At 47.1% G+C, this 18,459-nt stretch overlaps 1 protein-coding gene across 1 annotated transcript; it reads left to right on the top strand.

Annotated features, from left to right (window-relative positions):
* The first annotated feature begins 348 nt into the window (after window positions 1–348).
* On the top strand, window positions 349–17,906 carry ubap1lb (ubiquitin associated protein 1-like b). Its single transcript, XM_041982095.1, has 7 exons — window positions 349–386; window positions 5,858–5,978; window positions 6,095–6,214; window positions 7,027–7,599; window positions 8,559–8,765; window positions 17,280–17,381; window positions 17,662–17,906. Exons 3-7 carry the CDS (start codon window positions 6,107–6,109, stop codon window positions 17,794–17,796), a joined length of 1,125 nt encoding a protein of 374 aa, XP_041838029.1. The 5' UTR covers window positions 349–386; window positions 5,858–5,978; window positions 6,095–6,106; the 3' UTR covers window positions 17,797–17,906.
* Window positions 17,907–18,459: the final 553 nt, after the last annotated feature.

Raw genomic sequence — 18,459 nt, 5'->3', positions numbered from 1 at the left:
GTGGTTTTTAGGTCTGAGTCTAATTTGCCAATTTTCTGATTTGCTATGTGAAGGTTTTACAAGTGATTCAGTCCTGGATCTGCAGAGCCTGCAGCGGAAGAATATCTATGTCTTAATTCATCATGTTCTGTTGCTCCATCGATACAGAATCCTCTCGATGCTTTGTAGAAACACCCCCAGATGCCATGTTGGTAGATACGATAGATCCTGTTGTACCAGGAACACCAGTTCTCCCTGCGGTCAGCTGTGATCAGCTGATCTGGCTTCCTGTGTGTGTGTGTGTGTGTGTGTGTGTGTGTGTGTGTGTGTGTGTGTGTGTGTGTGTGTGTCAGCCTACAAGGCTGTAGGGGGATTACTTTATTGTGGCAGCAGCTCCGACCACACAGGTAGGCTCTGATTCTGCTCTCTGCTTTATTGAAGGAATTATAAAACATCTCTTAGATTGTTTTCATAGTTTATTAGAAGTTTAAAAAGAGCAACAATAATAATCATCAAAACCTTGTTAGAAGGGAAAACGTGAGATGTGAAAACCCTGAAGAGACCCTGTAGTGTGAATTTGTTCCATTTTTATTATCATGCTATTTCAGATACGTTGATTGAGTCTAGCTAGAATTTTCCCAAAAGATATTCCTTGTTAATATAATTTTAGAATTTTAATGTGACTTCCCTGAATCAGCCTAAACTTACATATTTGATCCTAATGACAATAAAAAGTCCCATTGAAAACCATGTAAATGTCAGTTTTTGATGTCACATCTATCTTAACATAAACAAATGTTTTCCTTAATGGTCAGATTTAATTTTGGACAACTAGCCGTCTATTTTTATATCTGTCCATGAGGTTGCAACACTTTTCTTCATATTCAGAGCATTTTATGGGAATTACTATAGTTTTTTTAAAGGGTTAAAAACTATAAATTATAATAATTAGATATATTTATTTTGGACTGAAGCTGTTTTTATAGACTCATTTAAAGTGGAAAAATATTAATAGATAATATTTTTGGTGCAGTTTTTGAGGAGCTGACCTTTTTTGTCCTGAGGATCATTTGTGTGATTTGTTCATTGTCAGAGTAATAACATGTGAGAGCAGAGAATGTAAAACTTTGAGGCTACATTAATACGAGACTTTTAGAAGTTTTGCAGCTTTGATGAAATCTCATTTCTCAGGTCAGTTTCCTGGAGCCAGTGTTGTTTTTCCAGTAGCATTTACATCCATGTGCATGTCACAGATGCCACAATGAGCTTTAGGAGCATCTGTCCTGCAGGAAATCTGGACCATCTGCTCAGTGTTTCCGTCTTTCTGATAAACTGTGATGGACAGAAGGGGCAGAGACTGAGCATACTGTCCTGACGTCACACCGGATAAATGTGGCCAAAGCCATCTGTTCCCAATGAGCTCCAGGAAATCCAAACCTTATTTCTTTCATCGTAGTCATTGAATAAGTCCACATAGAGTCTGATGGGAGAGTACACATGCTTGCTGATCACATGGCCTCACCGTTATCCTGCTTCACATGTAATCTCTGACCCTTTCCCTGCACATGATTCTGTCTTTGTTGTGTAACACTGCACCGATATAGAAAGGTAAACATGGAAGTAGACGGTAAGTCAGATTTAGATTAAACAGATTAAATAAAAAATAAATACAGAAATAGAAAAATGCCTCAATGAACTGATTTGCAGTATTTACCAATAAACTCTACACACACACACACACACATATATATATATATATATATATATATATATATATATATATATATATATATATATATAGCTGGGTAGCTACTCCAGTAACCCTAGTCATGCAGAGAAAGTGGGAAATATGGAATCTTCAAAACCCACAATCCACACTCACTGCCAAACAACTAGTAGCTCAACGTTCCAACATCCACAGACGGTAGCTGCTATCACAGCTTGAGATTGGCGAGGTACAACACAAATGCTACGGCAAGGGGGAGCCAGGACCCCAGGTCAGGGGGGCGTTAACAACAACTCCCCATCCAGAGATTGGGTACGAAGCCCCAATAAGCACAATCACGCTGAGTGAGGCAGCGACTGACCTAAGAGATAAGATCATGGCAAAAATGAACATCAGGCAACCCCGACGCTAATTACAGAGGCTGAGTGAAGCACCATCGGAGAGTCTCCTGGAAGATGTGAATGCAGCCTTGAGAACGATTCCTACAATGACCATCACTGAAACCAATGAGCTGATCTCAGCAGCAGTAGTGATCCTTGAGGTGCTTGGCTATCAACCAAAGAGCAACCATAAAGATACATATCCACCATGGAAGAGGAGGTTGGAGGCTCAAATCAAGACAGCTCGGAGAGAAGTGAGCCAACTGTCAGAGCTCTAGAAAGGTGCAATGAAAAAACAGGTACCCAGGAGGTACAGCCAGATGGCCATACCTGAAGCACTAGAAACTGCCAAACGACGACTCCAAGCCTTGGCCACCCGCCTAAAGAGGTACACGAGAGAAACTGACACAAGGCGAATAAACCGGCTGTTCTCAACTCAACCAGCTAAAGTGTACTCTCAGTGGCAGGGTAATAACAACAGGGCAGACCCGCCAAGGCTGGAGACTGAACAATATTGGAAAAGCATATGGGAGAAGGAGGCATCACACAACAGCGATGCACAGTGGCTGATGGATCTAAGAGCAGACCACAGCAACCTCCCTGAACAAGAACCAGTAACCATCACAGTGGTAGACATCCAACAAAGAGGCTCAGGTATGAAAAACTTGACAGCACCAGGGCCTGACATGGTTCACACCTTCTGGCTGAAGAAGCAAACTGCACTCCATGAGCTCCTGGCAGCACAAATGACCCAGCTGCTAAAGGATGGGACCCACCCTGAATGGCTAACTGAAGGCTGGACAATCCTGATCCAGAAGGATCCCCTGAAGGGAACAGTTCCATCCAACTATCAGCCAATAACCTGTCTCTCCACCACATGGAAGCTCATGTCAGGCATCATAGTGGCTAAGATAAGTGGGCACATGGATCAATACATGAGACAGCACAGAATGGCATTGGTAAAAAATACCAGAGGAGCAAAACACCAGCTGCTGGTAGATAGAACAGTCGCTCGGGAGTGCAGGACCAGGAATACCAATCTGTGCACTGCCTGGATTGATTACAAGAAAGCCAATGACTCAATGCCACACACATGGATCATGGAATGCTTGGAGATGTATAACATCAACAGGACTCTAAGAGCCTTCATTGCAAACTCAATGCAGCAGTGGAAGACCACCCTTTAGGCCAACTGCAAGCCAATTGCACAAGTGTCCATCAAATGTGGCATATACCATAGAGATGCCCTGTCCCCTGTGCTGTTCTGCATAGGTCTGAACCCCCTCAGCCAAATAATCACCAAGACTGGCTATGGATACCGACTCAGGAATGGGTCCACCATCAGTCAGCTCCTCTACATGGATGACATCAAGCTGTACGCCAAGAGCGAGCGAGACACTGACTCACTGATCCACGCGACCAGGATCTACAGCAATGACATCGGAATGTCATTTGGACTTGAGAAATGTGGGAGGATGGTGACAAAGAGAGGGAAGGTAGTCCATACAGAAGGGGTCTCACTCCCAGACGGCAGAATAGCAGACATTGAGGACAGCTACAAGTACCTTGGAATCCCACAAGCAAATGGCAACCTCGAACAGGCCACAAGAAAAGCAGCCACAGCCAAATACCTCCAACGAGTAAGGCAAGTCCTAAGGAGTCAGCGGCAAGAACAAGGTCCGGGCAATTAACAGCTATGCCCTGCCGGTCATCAGATACCCTGCGGGAATAATAAGCTGTCCAAAGGAAGAGATTCAGACCACAGATGTGAAAACACGAAAGCTCCTGACCATGCATGGAGGGTTCCACCCCAAATCCAGCACCCTGAGACTGTACAGTGGCTGATATCGAGAAATCCTACCAATGGCTAGAAAGGGCTGGACTGGAAGACAGCACAGAGGCACAGATCATAGCTGCACAGGAGCAGGCCTTGAGCACCAGAGCAATAGAGGCCCAGATCTACCATACAAGACAAGACCCCAGGTGCAGACTGTGCAAAGAGGCCCCTGAGACAATCCAGCACATAACTGCAGGGTGTAAGATGCTGGCAGGGAAAGCTTACAAGGAGCATCATAACCAAGTGTCTGGTATAGTGTACAGGAACATCTGTGCGGAGTACAGGCTGGAAGCTCCGAGGTCAAGGTGGGAAACACCTCCGAAGGTGGTAGAGAATAACCGAGCTAAAATCCTGTGGGACTTCCAGATCCAGGCCGACAAAATGGTAATGGCAAACCAGCTGGACATTGTGGTGATGGACAAACAGCAGAGGAAAGCCGCTGTGGTTGACATCGCAATACCAAGCGATTTCAACATCAGGAGAAAAAAAACATGAGAAACTGGAGAAATACCAAGGCCTGAAAGAAGAACTTGAGAAGGCCTGGAAAGTGAAGGCAACAGTGGTGCCCGTGGTCATCGGAGCGCTCGGGGCAGTAACCCCCAAACTGGAAGAGTGGCTACAGCAGATCCCAGGACAAACCTCAGACATCTCGGTCCAGAAGAGTGCAGTCCTAGGAACAGCCAAGATACTGCAGAGCCCTCAAGCTCCCAGGCCTCTGGTAGAGGACCCGAGCTTGGTTGGATGAGAGACCGCCCACGGAGGGCGAGGGGACAATTATTTTTAAAATATAAAATCATTTTTCTATTACGTTATTCATAAAGTGTGAAATAAATAAATATTCAGTTTGATTTATTCATATAATCATTGCTTCTTCATCTCTGTCTTTCTCTGTGTGACCCTAAAATAATTCATTTCTCTTTTTATCATCATCCAACTTTTTAGTCATTCATTCATTTTTTTATCACGTTTTTCTTTAAGAGAAAGAAAAAAAAAATCTTCCGTGACCTCAATATTTCCAGTCCTGCAGTTAACTGACAGTGATGATGGTGGTGATGATGGTTTTAATGATGCTAATGATGGTGGTGATGATAATTTGAATGACGATGATGGTTGTGACGATGATAATGGTTTGAATGATGATGAAGATGGTGAAGTTGATGGTTATGATGATGATAGTAATGATGATGGTTTGAATGACGATGATGATGGTAGTGATAATGATGATGGTTTGAATGATGATGATAATGGTGAAGATGATGATGATTGTGATGATGACGGTGATGATGACAATAATGATGATGGTTGTGACAATGACAATGGTGATGATGGTGACGATGATGTTATGATGATGACGATTGTGATGATGATAATGATGATGATGACAATAGTGATGGTTGTGATGGTTGTGATGATGACGATGATATTGATGACGACGATGATGATGATGGTTGTGATGAAAATGATGGTGATGGTTGTGGTGGTGATGATGATGGTTTGAATGATGTTGACGAAGATGATGATGATGATGATGGTTGTGATTGTGGTGGTGATGATGATGGTTTGAATGATGTTGACGAAGATGATGATGATGATGGTTGTGATTGTGGTGGTGATGATGATGGTTTGAATGATGTTGATGAAGATGATGATGATGATGATGATGATGTGGTGGTGATGATGATAGTTTGAATGATGTTGATGAAAACGATGATGCTGCTGCTGATGATGACGATGGTGATGATGATGATGATGCTTCAAATGATGAGGACGATGATGATGGTGATAATGATGATAGTGTTGAAGAAGATGATGATGACGATGATGGTTGTGATGGTTTGAATCACGATGATAATGATGGCGGTAGTGATGGCTGTGATGATGATGATGATGGTGATGTTAGTGATGATGATGAACTCTTTGATCCACCACGTTCAGGAAGAAGACCAGATGATCTCCTGGTGAATCTGCTTCCAGCTTCATTGGACGAGCTCCTCCAGTTTTCTGCTGCATCTGGAAGAAAACAAACATCTGCTCATTTACCAGCTTCATCTCAGCTGTAAGAAAGCATGTGACAAACACACTCTGATCAGGGAATTACTGATCAGGGATCCAGCTGTGAATCAATCAGTCAGTTTGTTAGGAGCCAACCGTTTGTCTCCGTCTGTGTCTCAGCTGACGGACGGTATGGAAGGTGTCCCTCTGAAGACGCCTCAGGCTGCTGTCCTACAGGAAGTGGAAGATGACATCAGTGTTACCGTGCCTGATTACCTGAACATGCTGCGGAAGACAGAGGTGAATTCCAGCTGCTGCTGGTCTGCCAGGACGGTGGAAACACAAATACCTGTTCAGTCATGCTTCATCATGTATTTCTATGCAAGTCAGACAGTTTAAACACACGGAGAGGATGACATGGCTCACAGATGCAGGCACCTGTAAATGACTTGTACTCTTGTGGGGGAAGACAATCAACCTCTTTAAGGTTTTATGTATCAGGTCTTTCATCCATTTTCTACACCGCTTGTTCCAGTCAAGGGTTGCTGGGAAGCTGTAGCCTATCCCAGCAGTGACTAGGCAGGGTTCACCTGGACCGGTAGCATGAACAAGTTCACTTGAGAGACTCCACGCATACACTGCTGAAGAGGGAGGAGGTCTCAGTGTGGTCCAACAATTGGACCTAAGGATGCTGTCAGGAGAAAATTGGTGAAGTTCTTAGGTTATGTGTTAGACTAATGCTACATGTTATGTTAACACTGAGCATTGCAGTATGTCTGTTTGTGGGGGTCACTGTCATTCCTCCACTTTAAAACAAAGCTTGGATAATTCCGACTTTTTTCTGACCCCAGTTGCTCATTTTCTTTCCTGCTAATTAGCTTTTGCACCATCACACACTCAACTCATTGTAGCTACAGTACGAATCTGCTAGCATGGCTCTAGGTGGCATGTGGAGAGTTGAAGGTGGTGTCCTGAATTTCACTCCTGGTTAGCCCACATGATTCCTGCATACTAATTTAGCTAAATACTGAGAAGAAGAGAAGAAGAATATGAGTGAGATGTACTTGAGAAAATTATTTCTGTGACTAATTTGCTGTTTGTCGATTTGACAGTATGAATTCAGCCTGGAGAACTGGGTGCTAACTGGGCTACAGAATGGTTTCAGCAACCAGCACCGGCCTCAGCCCCCTTCATCTTCATTGGGACTTTTGCCTTCTTGTCCACCATACTGGATGATGTTCAGCAGTCCACAGCAGAGCCGCTTGGCCAGCCGCCACAGCTCTGACTTCTGGGAGCCCAACCCTCGCCAGCGCTCCCACAGCCTCAACCCTGCTGTCCTGCGCACCAAGTTCACCATCCCAGACTCTGATGATGAAGGAGAGCATCCTGCGCAGGAGGCCAAGCCAAGTGCGCCGGTGACAGCCAGTATGGGGGAAGCACGATCCAGTTCTCAGCGGAAGCCACAGAAAGCCTTTGTTCCTGACCTGCTCAACCCTCCATCCTGTCTGAGCAGCCTGCCACATCAGCGCAGGAAGAACCTGCGTCAGTGTTCGCTCTCAGGGATGGACACGTCCACACAGTCCAACACAGAGGGACGGTCCCAGAGCCCATCCTCCCACAGAGCCCCCAACATCAGAGCCAACACGGTGGACACCACCATGACCGACCGATACGCAGCACATGCAGTAAGAGATCAGCCACTTATCGTCTTCTAAACGAGGACTTATTTAATTAGCTAATGAAAAAGATTCTTGATGTACCACCATGTCACACCTGACAACAGGAGCGTATCAGTGCATAGATATAGCAGGTGGGTCATCTTACCCACTGGTTCTGCTAACAGTTAGCTGCCTGAACTGCCATCTGTTGAGTGAGTGGATGCTAACATCCAGCTGGACCAGACTGAGTGGACAAGCTAACCTTATCCTACAACCTGTAGCCTATACTGGCTAACTTTACTTTGTGTTGATGCATTTATTCACTAGACAAGTGAAAGCCTTTATCTGTTGTGTGTACAGCTGCTCAGAGACATGAAGTTATTCACACAAGCAGTTAGCATTTATGAAAACCACATAAGCTAACTAAAAAGAGACATCCTGCTGTTCACCTTCACACTTTGACTGATTCTGGTCCAACATGACTCAGCAGGAGCTCAGCTAGCATATTGTGTTTACATGAAAAAGTCTCAGCATGTTGCCTCTGTGCTGCAGTCTGAAGAACAGCCGTGTTTCCATGACTACAGGACTTTGTCCTGAACTGCAACATCAGGCAGGTTGATCCCAGTGCACATCACTAACTTATTATTTATAGTCGGACTAAGATGGATTTGATGAGAGAAGGCTCAGTTTGCTGACATCTTTCAGTGTCCTGTACTCCTTGTCTACATGTCAACATGATGTTATTTGGATGAGAAAATCAATCTAGTTTTTTTCAGTTCACATGTCCTGAATGTTTGCAGGGATCAGCACTCTAAAAATAAAGGGTGTAAATCTGCTCTCTGAATCCAGACAGGTTATAAAAGGCTGGTGAGGATTAGAAACTGGGAGTCCTGAGTGTTTCTCAGCAGGTCATGATGGCCGTGCTCCAGCCTGAACCTGCCTTTGGCTTTCTTACATGATCCACTACCCTTGGTTTCTCTTTTTAGATGCATCACAGACCAGACCCTTGTGGAAATCCCCCCACTCCCCAACGCCCCCGTGGTCTTTCCTCTACTTTGGACTCATCAACAGAACTCCTGTCAGCGCTAAGCCCAGAGGAGAGGGACCTGCTTGGGGCCATCACGGCTCGTGGCTACCCGCTCCGTACTGCCATCATCGCCTTGCAGAGGATGGGCCAGCAGACCCCGGATCAGGTAGGGGTCACCGCCTGGAAAGAGAAAAAGACTTTATACTGTAAAACAGAATGCTGCAGAGCAAACCTGTGGCTGTGAAACATGATGCGGCAGACTAAATCTCTGGCTGTATAACACGAGTCGGCAGAGTAAACCACTGGCTGTATAACATGACTTAGCAGTGTAAACGTCTGGCTGTAAAACATGACTCAACAGAATAAAGCTCTGGGTGTAAAACATGATGCTGTAGGGTAAATATCTGGCTCTGAAACAGAGTAAATCTCTGGCTGTACAACATGACTCGGCATAATTAATTTCTGGCTGTAAAACATGACACGGCAGAGTAAACCTGTGGCTGAAAAAGGCGATGCACCAGAGTAAATGTTTGTAACATGGTACTTTTATTAATTTTGTTGATCAATAACTCAAATAACATGAACAATATTTGTAATTACCTAAGAGGTAAAAATAAGAAATAAACCTGTCTCACCTTCCTTCCTGTACTCGACGGAGGCGGACGCTTTTTCCTTCTCTCCCTCCCTTCTCTGCTACCTGTCATCTCTTAGCCTCTCTTTCCATTTCTCTTCTGAATTTAGAATCATGGATCTGATCAGCTGGTCTATCAATGCAATTGACCAAATTTATTCAAACCCTCAAATTGGGCGTGGGGGAGCCGCTTGTCCTGGTGGAACGTTCGCGGCTGGATACGTGATGGACTCCTGGGGGTGTGGAAGGTCATGTGTTTGTAGCTTCTTTCTGTTGAGGATGTAGAGGACATTTACACATTTGGATTCATGATAACTGGGTTTCAGCTGTTTGGAGCGGGCGGTTTCCTGGTGTATTGCAACATTCAGGCGCAGTGTGGAGATGCCTCGTTTTCTCCCTCCCTCATGTTGTCTTTTCCATCTGTGAAAATGGTGCTCTGCTCGGCGGCTGCTGCCTCAATCTGCCTGATCCTGTTTATGTTTATATGTTGTTGTCTACTCTTGGACTGGTTTGTACTGGAAAGAAATTTTGTTGCAACTGTTGCAATGACAATAATGTTTGTTCATTCATTCCTTCATTCACTCTTTTCCATCATCCAAATTTAAATATCTCTAGTTTTTTTTTCTGTTTCAATTTATGTTCTTGTTTTTCATTGTTATTATAAATAACTATGAATTATTTAGGAATATTATATCATCTCATGTCTCTTTGATGATCTCCAGCTCCAGATCTCCTGCTGCATCGAAACCAGTTCTGAGGAAAACAGGTCCTGGTCTCCATATTAACCTCTTATTAGAAACAGTCAACCTCCCCCAGAGTTTCAGTGTCTAGACATAAAATACCGTTTAGCTGTTAGAATGATGATGAAGATGAAAATTATGGACTCATAATTAATGTTTATAGTGTCGTGGCTGCTTTCTAGGTCCTACTCATCCCTGTGTTTAAAAGCAGTTATCTAAGCAGCTGCGGCAGCTGGTTGACAGCAGGTCTTTCATTAGTTTAGACAAAACCACGTCCCCTCCAACTTCCTGCTGCGTTCAGGGACATCAGTTCATCTAGTGTCCCCTCCAACTTCCTGTTGCGTTCAGGGACATCAGTTCATCCCGTGTCCCCTCCAACTTCCTGCTGCGTTCAGGGACATCAGTTCATCCCGTGTCCCATCCAACTTCCTGCTGCGTTCAGGGACATCAGTTCATCCCGTGTCCCCTCCAACTTCCTGCTGCGTTCAGGGACATCAGTTCATCTCGTGTCCCCTCCAACTTCCTGCTGCATTCAGGGACATCAGTTCATCCCGTGTCCCATCCAACTTCCTGCTGCGTTCAGGGACATCAGTTCATCCCGTGTCCCCTCCAACTTCCTGCTGCATTCAGGGACATCAGTTCATCCCGTGTCCACTCCAACTTCCTGCTGCATTCAGGGACATCAGTTCATCTCGTGTCCCCTCCAACTTCCTGCTGCGTTCAGGGACATCAGTTCATCCCGTGTCCCCTCCAACTTCCTGCTGCGTTCAGGGACATCAGTTCATCCCGTCCCATCCAACTTCCTGCTGCGTTCAGGGACATCAGTTCATCCCGTGTCCCCTCCAACTTCCTGCTGCGTTCAGGGACATCAGTTCATCCCGTGTCCACTCCAACTTCCTGCTGCGTTCAGGGACATCAGTTCATCCCGTGTCCCAGTCAACTTCCTGCTGCGTTCGGGGACATCAGCTCATCCCATGTCCCCTCCAACTTCCTGCTGCATTCAGGGACATCAGTTCATCCCGTGTCCCCTCCAACCTTCTGCTGCGTTCAGGGACATCAGTTCATCCCGTGTCCACTCCAATTTCCTGCTGCATTCAGGGACATCAGTTAATCCCGTGTCCACTCCAACCCTCTTCTGCGTTCAGGGACATCAGTTCATCCCGTGTCCCCTCCAACCCTCTTCTGCGTTCAGGGACATCAGTTCATCCCGTGTCCCAGCCAACTTCCTGCTGCGTTCAGGGACATCAGTTCATCCCGTGTCCCCTCCAACTTCCTGCTGCGTTCAAGGACGTCAGTTCATCCCGTGTCCCCTCCAACCCTCTTCTGCGTTCAGGGACATCAGTTCATCCCGTGTCCACTCCAATTTCCTGCTGCATTCAGGGACATCAGTTCATCCCGTGTCCACTCCAACCCTCTTCTGCGTTCAGGGACATCAGTTCATCCCGTGTCCACTCCAACCCTCTTCTGCGTTCAGGGACATCAGTTCATCCCGTGTCCCCTCCAACCTTCTGCTGCGTTCAGGGACATCAGTTCATCCCGTGTCCACTCCAATTTCCTGCTGCATTCAGGGACATCAGTTCATCCCGTGTCCCCTCCAACCCTCTTCTGCGTTCAGGGACATCAGTTCATCCTGTGTCCCCTCCAACTTCCTGCTGCGTTCAGGGACATCAGTTCATCCCGTGTCCACTCCAGCTTCCTGCTGCGTTCAGGGACATCAGTTCATCCCGTGTCACCTTCAACTTCCAGCTGTGTTGAGGGACATCAGTTCATCCCGTGTCCACTCCAACTTCCTGCTGCGTTCAGGGACATCAGTTCATCCCGTGTCCCCTCCAACTTCCAGCTGCGTTCAAGGACATCAGTTCATCCCGTGTCCCCTCCAACTTCCTGCTGCGTTCGGGGACATCAGTTCATCCCGTGTCCCCTCCAACCTTCTGCTGCGTTCAGGGACATCAGTTCATCCCGTGTCCCAGCCAACTTCCTGCTGCATTCAGGGACATCAGTTCATCTCGTGTCCCCTCCAACTTCCTGCTGCGTTCAAGGACATCAGTTCATCCCGTGTCCCCTCCAACTTCCTGCTGCGTTCAGGGACATCAGTTCATCCCGTGTCCACTCCAACTTCCTGCTGCGTTTAAGGACATCAGTTCATCCCGTGTCCCCTCCAACTTCCTGCTGCGTTCAAGGACATCAGTTCATCTCGTGTCCCCTCCAACTTCCTGCTGCGTTCAGGGACATCAGTTCATCCCGTGTCCCCTCCAACTTCCTGCTGCGTTCAGGGACATCAGTTCATCCCGTGTCCCATCCAACTTCCTGCTGCGTTCAGGGACATCAGTTCATCCCGTGTCCCCTCCAACTTCCTGCTGCGTTCAGGGACATCAGTTCATCCCGTGTCCACTCCAACTTCCTGCTGCGTTCAGGGACATCAGTTCATCCCGTGTCCCAGTCAACTTCCTGCTGCGTTCGGGGACATCAGTTCATCCCATGTCCCCTCCAACTTCCTGCTGCATTCAGGGACATCAGTTCATCCCGTGTCCCCTCCAACCTTCTGCTGCGTTCAGGGACATCAGTTCATCCCGTGTCCACTCCAATTTCCTGCTGCATTCAGGGACATCAGTTAATCCCGTGTCCACTCCAACCCTCTTCTGCGTTCAGGGACATCAGTTCATCCCGTGTCCCCTCCAACCCTCTTCTGCGTTCAGGGACATCAGTTCATCCCGTGTCCCAGCCAACTTCCTGCTGCGTTCAGGGACATCAGTTCATCCCGTGTCCCCTCCAACTTCCTGCTGCGTTCAAGGACGTCAGTTCATCCCGTGTCCCCTCCAACCCTCTTCTGCGTTCAGGGACATCAGTTCATCCCGTGTCCACTCCAATTTCCTGCTGCATTCAGGGACATCAGTTCATCCCGTGTCCACTCCAACCCTCTTCTGCGTTCAGGGACATCAGTTCATCCCGTGTCCACTCCAACCCTCTTCTGCGTTCAGGGACATCAGTTCATCCCGTGTCCCCTCCAACCCTCTTCTGCGTTCAGGGACATCAGTTCATCCCGTGTCCACTCCAACCCTCTTCTGCGTTAAGAGACATCAGTTCATCCCGTGTCCACTCCAACCCTCTTCTGCGTTCAGGGACATCAGTTCATCCCGTGTCCCCTCCAACCCTCTTCTGCGTTCAGGGACATCAGTTCATCCTGTGTCCCCTCCAACTTCCTGCTGCGTTCAGGGACATCAGTTCATCCCGTGTCCACTCCAGCTTCCTGCTGCGTTCAGGGACATCAGTTCATCCCGTGTCACCTTCAACTTCCAGCTGTGTTGAGGGACATCAGTTCATCCCGTGTCCACTCCAACTTCCTGCTGCGTTCAGGGACATCAGTTCATCCCGTGTCCCCTCCAACTTCCTGCTGCGTTTAAGGACATCAGTTCATTCCGTGTCCCCTCCAACTTCCAGCTGCGTTCAAGGACATCAGTTCATCCCGTGTCCCCTCCAACTTCCTGCTGCGTTCGGGGACATCAGTTCATCCCGTGTCCCCTCCAACCTTCTGCTGCGTTCAGGGACATCAGTTCATCCCGTGTCCCAGCCAACTTCCTGCTGCATTCAGGGACATCAGTTCATCTCGTGTCCCCTCCAACTTCCTGCTGCGTTCAAGGACATCAGTTCATCCCGTGTCCCCTCCAACTTCCTGCTGCGTTCAGGGACATCAGTTCATCCCGTGTCCACTCCAACTTCCTGCTGCGTTTAAGGACATCAGTTCATCCCGTGTCCCCTCCAACTTCCTGCTGCGTTCAAGGACATCAGTTCATCCCGTGTCCCCTCCAACTTCCTGCTGCGTTCAGGGACATCAGTTCATCCCGTGTCCCCTCCAACCTTCCTGCTGCGTTCAGGGACATCAGTTCATCCCGTGTCCCAGCCAACTTCCTGCTGCGTTCAGGGACATCAATTCATCCCGTGTCCCCTCCAACTTCCTGCTGCATTCAGGGACATCAGTTCATCCCGTGTCCCCTCCAACTTCCTGCTGCGTTCAAGGACATCAGTTCATCCCGTGTCCCCTCCAACTTCCTGCTGCGTTCAGGGACATCAGTTCATCCCGTGTCCACTCCAACTTGCTGCTGCATTTAAGGACATCAGTTCATCCCGTGTCCCCTCCAACTTCCTGCTGCGTTCAGGGACATCAGTTCATCCCGTGTCCCCTCCAACTTCCAGCTGCGTTCAAGGACATCAGTTCATCCCGTGTCCCCTCCAACTTCCTGCTGCGTTCGGGGACATCAGTTCATCCCGTGTCTCCTCCAACTTCCTGCTGCGTTCAAGGACATCAGTTCATCCCTTGTCCCCTCCAACTTCCTGCTGCGTTCAGGGACATCAGTTCATCCCGTGTCCCCTCCAACTTCCTGCTGCGTTCAGGGACATCAGTTCATCCCGTGTCCCCTCCAACTTCCTGCTGCGTTCAGGGACATCAGTTCATCCCGTGTCCCCTCCAACTTCCTGCTGCGTTCAGGGACATCAGTTCATCCCGTGTCCCAGTCAACTTCCTGCTGCGTTCGGGGACATCAGTTCATCCCATGTCCCCTCCAACTTCCTGCTGCATTCAGGGACATCAGTTCATCCCGTGTCCCCTCCAACCTTCTGCTGCGTTCAGGGACATCAGTTCATCCCGTGTCCCATCCAACTTCCTGCTGCGTTCAGGGCAACAAGTCTGCAGATGTTTGTCAGTAGAAGCGACAGGTTATGATGCGATTTCAGCCAGTGGAGCTGGAGGATTGCTGCAGGAGGACGCAGACTGTAGTACTGTGAGTGCATTTGGCCTGGAAACGGTGGGTCACCGTGCTCTCACACAGATTGTGTTTCACTGACGTCTGACTGGCTCAATCCAAGGAGATAAGCTGAGCCTCTGCTCGAATCTTTGACGGAGCTCCATAAAGTCATTTAAAGACACTCAACTAATGCATGGTCATTACCATGATCTGGTACCTGATCAATTTCAAAAGGAATGTGTTTGCTGATGTGGACCTGAGAGTCTTTTAGCACCAACAAGGTTAAAGAGCTTTTAGCTGAATTCCTGGCATCTCTCAGCATGACGTACACTGGGTCCTTAAAACATTTGTGGACATATGGAGGACAAAAGAGAGTCAAGTCTAGAGGCCAGTTTCCACTGGGTGTGTGCGCGCTGTGTTGCAGCTGTGCTGCAGCTGTGCTGCAGCTGTGCTGCAGCCGTGCTGCAGCCGTTTTAGTCAATGGTTTGATTCCCACTGGGTGCCGCGGTGTGCGTCAGGAATGTTCCAGAAGCGCCTCGCAGCGGCTCTCCACTAAACTTATGCACAGCATCCAGAACACATCAAGCTTAGCAGGTCAGATAGCAGCAGACAGGAACTCGGACATGAGAGCAGTGTAAAAGCTTCCAGTAATTTTCAAAATAAAAGCCCCCGTGCAGACTTGTGCTGCTGAACCATGTAAACAATATGTCATTAACCAGTTGGGGGTCTCAGCGTTTTTTCATCATGGACGACGAGACATTTATCCTTGTTACGACCCACCTTTCAGGGGTATGAGGAAGAGTGTAACAAAGAATAAAAACGTTGAGGACATTGAGGTAAAGGAAGCACATTTTATTGACATCCCGTGAGACAACGAATAAAACCTGTAACGAAAATACACAAAATACAAGAGTTGGGATTTGAGGACCTGCTGAAAGAAAAAAAATAAAACATACACCTAAAAACCACAGAGTGAAACAAAAGAATGACCGTACAGAACTCGGTGAAACTAAAACCAAACAAAAGGGCAGCAGATCCATAAACTAAAGTGACCGTAGTCACAACAAAAACCAAACACTAATCTAGCCCAACACCAAACTAAACACAAAACTCCCACTATGACAGAACAAAATAAGGGTGTAGCAAAGCTTAAATGAAACTGAGTGTAGAACGGTGAATCCAAACTAAAACAGAACCATGACCGAGTCCCCACACCGGACTCCACACAAAATGGTCTGCAACTAAACGGATTCACCCACACAAAGCACAGCGAACACCCAGTTAGCCCTACTACCAAAACTCCTGTCAAAATCAGGATGAGACCACCTGCGCCAACCAGTCTCACCCTGATGCCACAAACACACACACCCAGTGCACAACGTGAGGGGAAAGCGGCCTGAGCCATTCCAGCTTCCCCCTCCTGACTGGCTGCTGCAGCCACCTTTTTCAATCATGGCTTCTAGTAAGCTGCAGCCTGATTGGTCTGACAATTAGCCAGTCAGAAGGGAGGAGACTGAGGTGTGTTAAATCCAGCCACTCCTGAAAGAAAGCCTCCAAACCAGGCAATCAACGGCAGGAATGAGCCGCAGCTGCCAGTAATAGGCAGTGGCCGTAACAATCCTGGAAGTGATTCTCCACTTCTCCTGTGATCTGGTGATCTGGTGGGTCCAGCTAGGCAGACTGCACTCGCAGGCTACCATGGAGGTCAGAACGAAACCGCGGCTGTGTAAAATGTGAATAAAACCAGAAAGCTCTTTAAACCTCCTCATCTTTAATTCCCAGTAAATCAACAACATCTCAAATGATGAAACGGAAACATTTCACCATGTGATGGAAAATATGAGCTGATAGTGAATCTGATGCAGCAACATGTCTGGAAAAAGTAGTTCCAGGGTGGTGTTCAGCATGGTGTAGCATCTCTTCTTCTAACATGTCTGGAAATGTCTGGGAAGTGAGGAGACCAGTTGCTGGAGTTTTAGGAGGGGAATGTTGTCCCATTCCCCGGTGAACTTTAACCTGCATTTGTGGATTTCAGGGTGAACTGTGTTCACAGACAGTGGTTTCTGGAAGTCTTCCTGAGTCCATGCAGTGGTTTCCAGTAGAGAATCATGTCTGCTTTTAATGCAGAAGATCACCATTATCCAGCCTTGTCCCATGCACACAGAGATTCCTCCTGATTCTCTGAATCTTCTGATGATATTCTACACTGTAGATGGAGGATCTTCAAAGTCTGAGGAACATTTTTCTGAAATTGTTCCACAGTTTTAGATCCAGTTTGTCTCAGATTGGTGAAGCTCTGTCCATCTTTCCATCTGAGAGACTCTGCCTCTCTGAAATGCTCCTTTTATACCCAGTCAGGTTACTGAACTGTTGCCAGGTAACCTGGTTAGTTGTCCAGTGCTCCTCCAGGTGTTTCTGGTTTGCACCAGGTACTTTTCCAGCCTTTTGTTCCAACTTTTTCCATCAGATTCACTATAAGCTCATATTTTCATCACATGGTGAAACGTCTCCGTTTCATCCTCTGACCACATGACCTGTCCTGAATGACTGTGTCTGATCTTTGTTTGCAGGTCTTGAGTTACTTGGTGGCTTGTGAACACCTGTGCCAGCTGGGTCATGACATGGCTCAGGTGGAAGAAGCTCTGGAGATGTTTCAGAACTGTGAAACGAAGGTAAGGCTTGTAACAAGGTACCATTTTAACCCTGTTTTTTCCATTTGGCCCTTTAACAAAATGTAAAAAAAAGATTCAACAAAAATATCTTTTGTATGTTGAACATTTATCGTGTGTGATATGTAGTGTCGTCTTTGGGTCCTGGTGTGCACCTGGGGGCAGGTTGGGTACAACAGGGTTTGGAACAAAGTTTCTACCATAACATGATGTAAATGGTATCAGAAACTGTAACAGGGTTAAACTTGTAGGATAACCCATCATTTTCCTTCTGGCTGCTCAGGCGGAGGAGTTCCTTCACCTGCTGACTCAGTTCCACGAGATGGGCTTCCAGAAGAACGCCATCAAAGAGGTGCTTCTGGTGCACGAAAACCACCGCGAGCGTGCGCTGGAGGAGCTGATGATGCGCGTGGCCTGAGGCCGAACCGCCGCTGATGTTGGCTGTATGTCACGCTGCGGCTGGCAGGACAGATCAGTGCTCTGTTCATGGATGTTTTATTCATTTGTCTAATAAAAGTCTTTATTACATTTATGGTCTGTTTTGGTACAAAACACTTTACAAGTTATATTTCTGGTAATTGTAGCGAGTTTCGGTAAGAACTGTGTAGACCTGTGGGGTTCTCAAACTTATTTTAAAAAGTCCACATCTACGCTCCATTGAAGGCCATACGTCTGGAAAAATTTGCAAAAACACATTGATCGAACTTTTTACTGTATTTTCTTTCATGTATAAACGACAAACAATGACAAAAAAGTGAAAAATTTAATATAAATTAAATTCATCACATTCTGGGAAAAATTCAGAATGACAATAAGAAAGGAAAAAAAACAGTCAGCATAAACACCTGACTACTATTTTACTTTTTAATTAAACTTCTAGTGACATGAAGTCAAAAACAGAACAGTTCAAATCATCCAGCCTGGTGGGAGACATGGCTCCACCCTACTCTGCTTCTGATTGGCTCTAACGTCACCAACCCCTGTGTGCTGATAGGTTGCTGGTTCCTGTCATGTGTTGCAGCTCTGCTCACGTCCTCCTCCCTGTTCCCAGACAGGCCTGGCTGGCTGCCACCATGCAGTC

The sequence above is a fragment of the Melanotaenia boesemani genome, chromosome 1 (genome assembly GCF_017639745.1).
Source record: "Melanotaenia boesemani isolate fMelBoe1 chromosome 1, fMelBoe1.pri, whole genome shotgun sequence".
NCBI classification, from domain to species: Eukaryota; Metazoa; Chordata; class Actinopteri; order Atheriniformes; family Melanotaeniidae; genus Melanotaenia; species Melanotaenia boesemani.
This window is presented reverse-complemented; position numbering and strand designations above follow the sequence as displayed.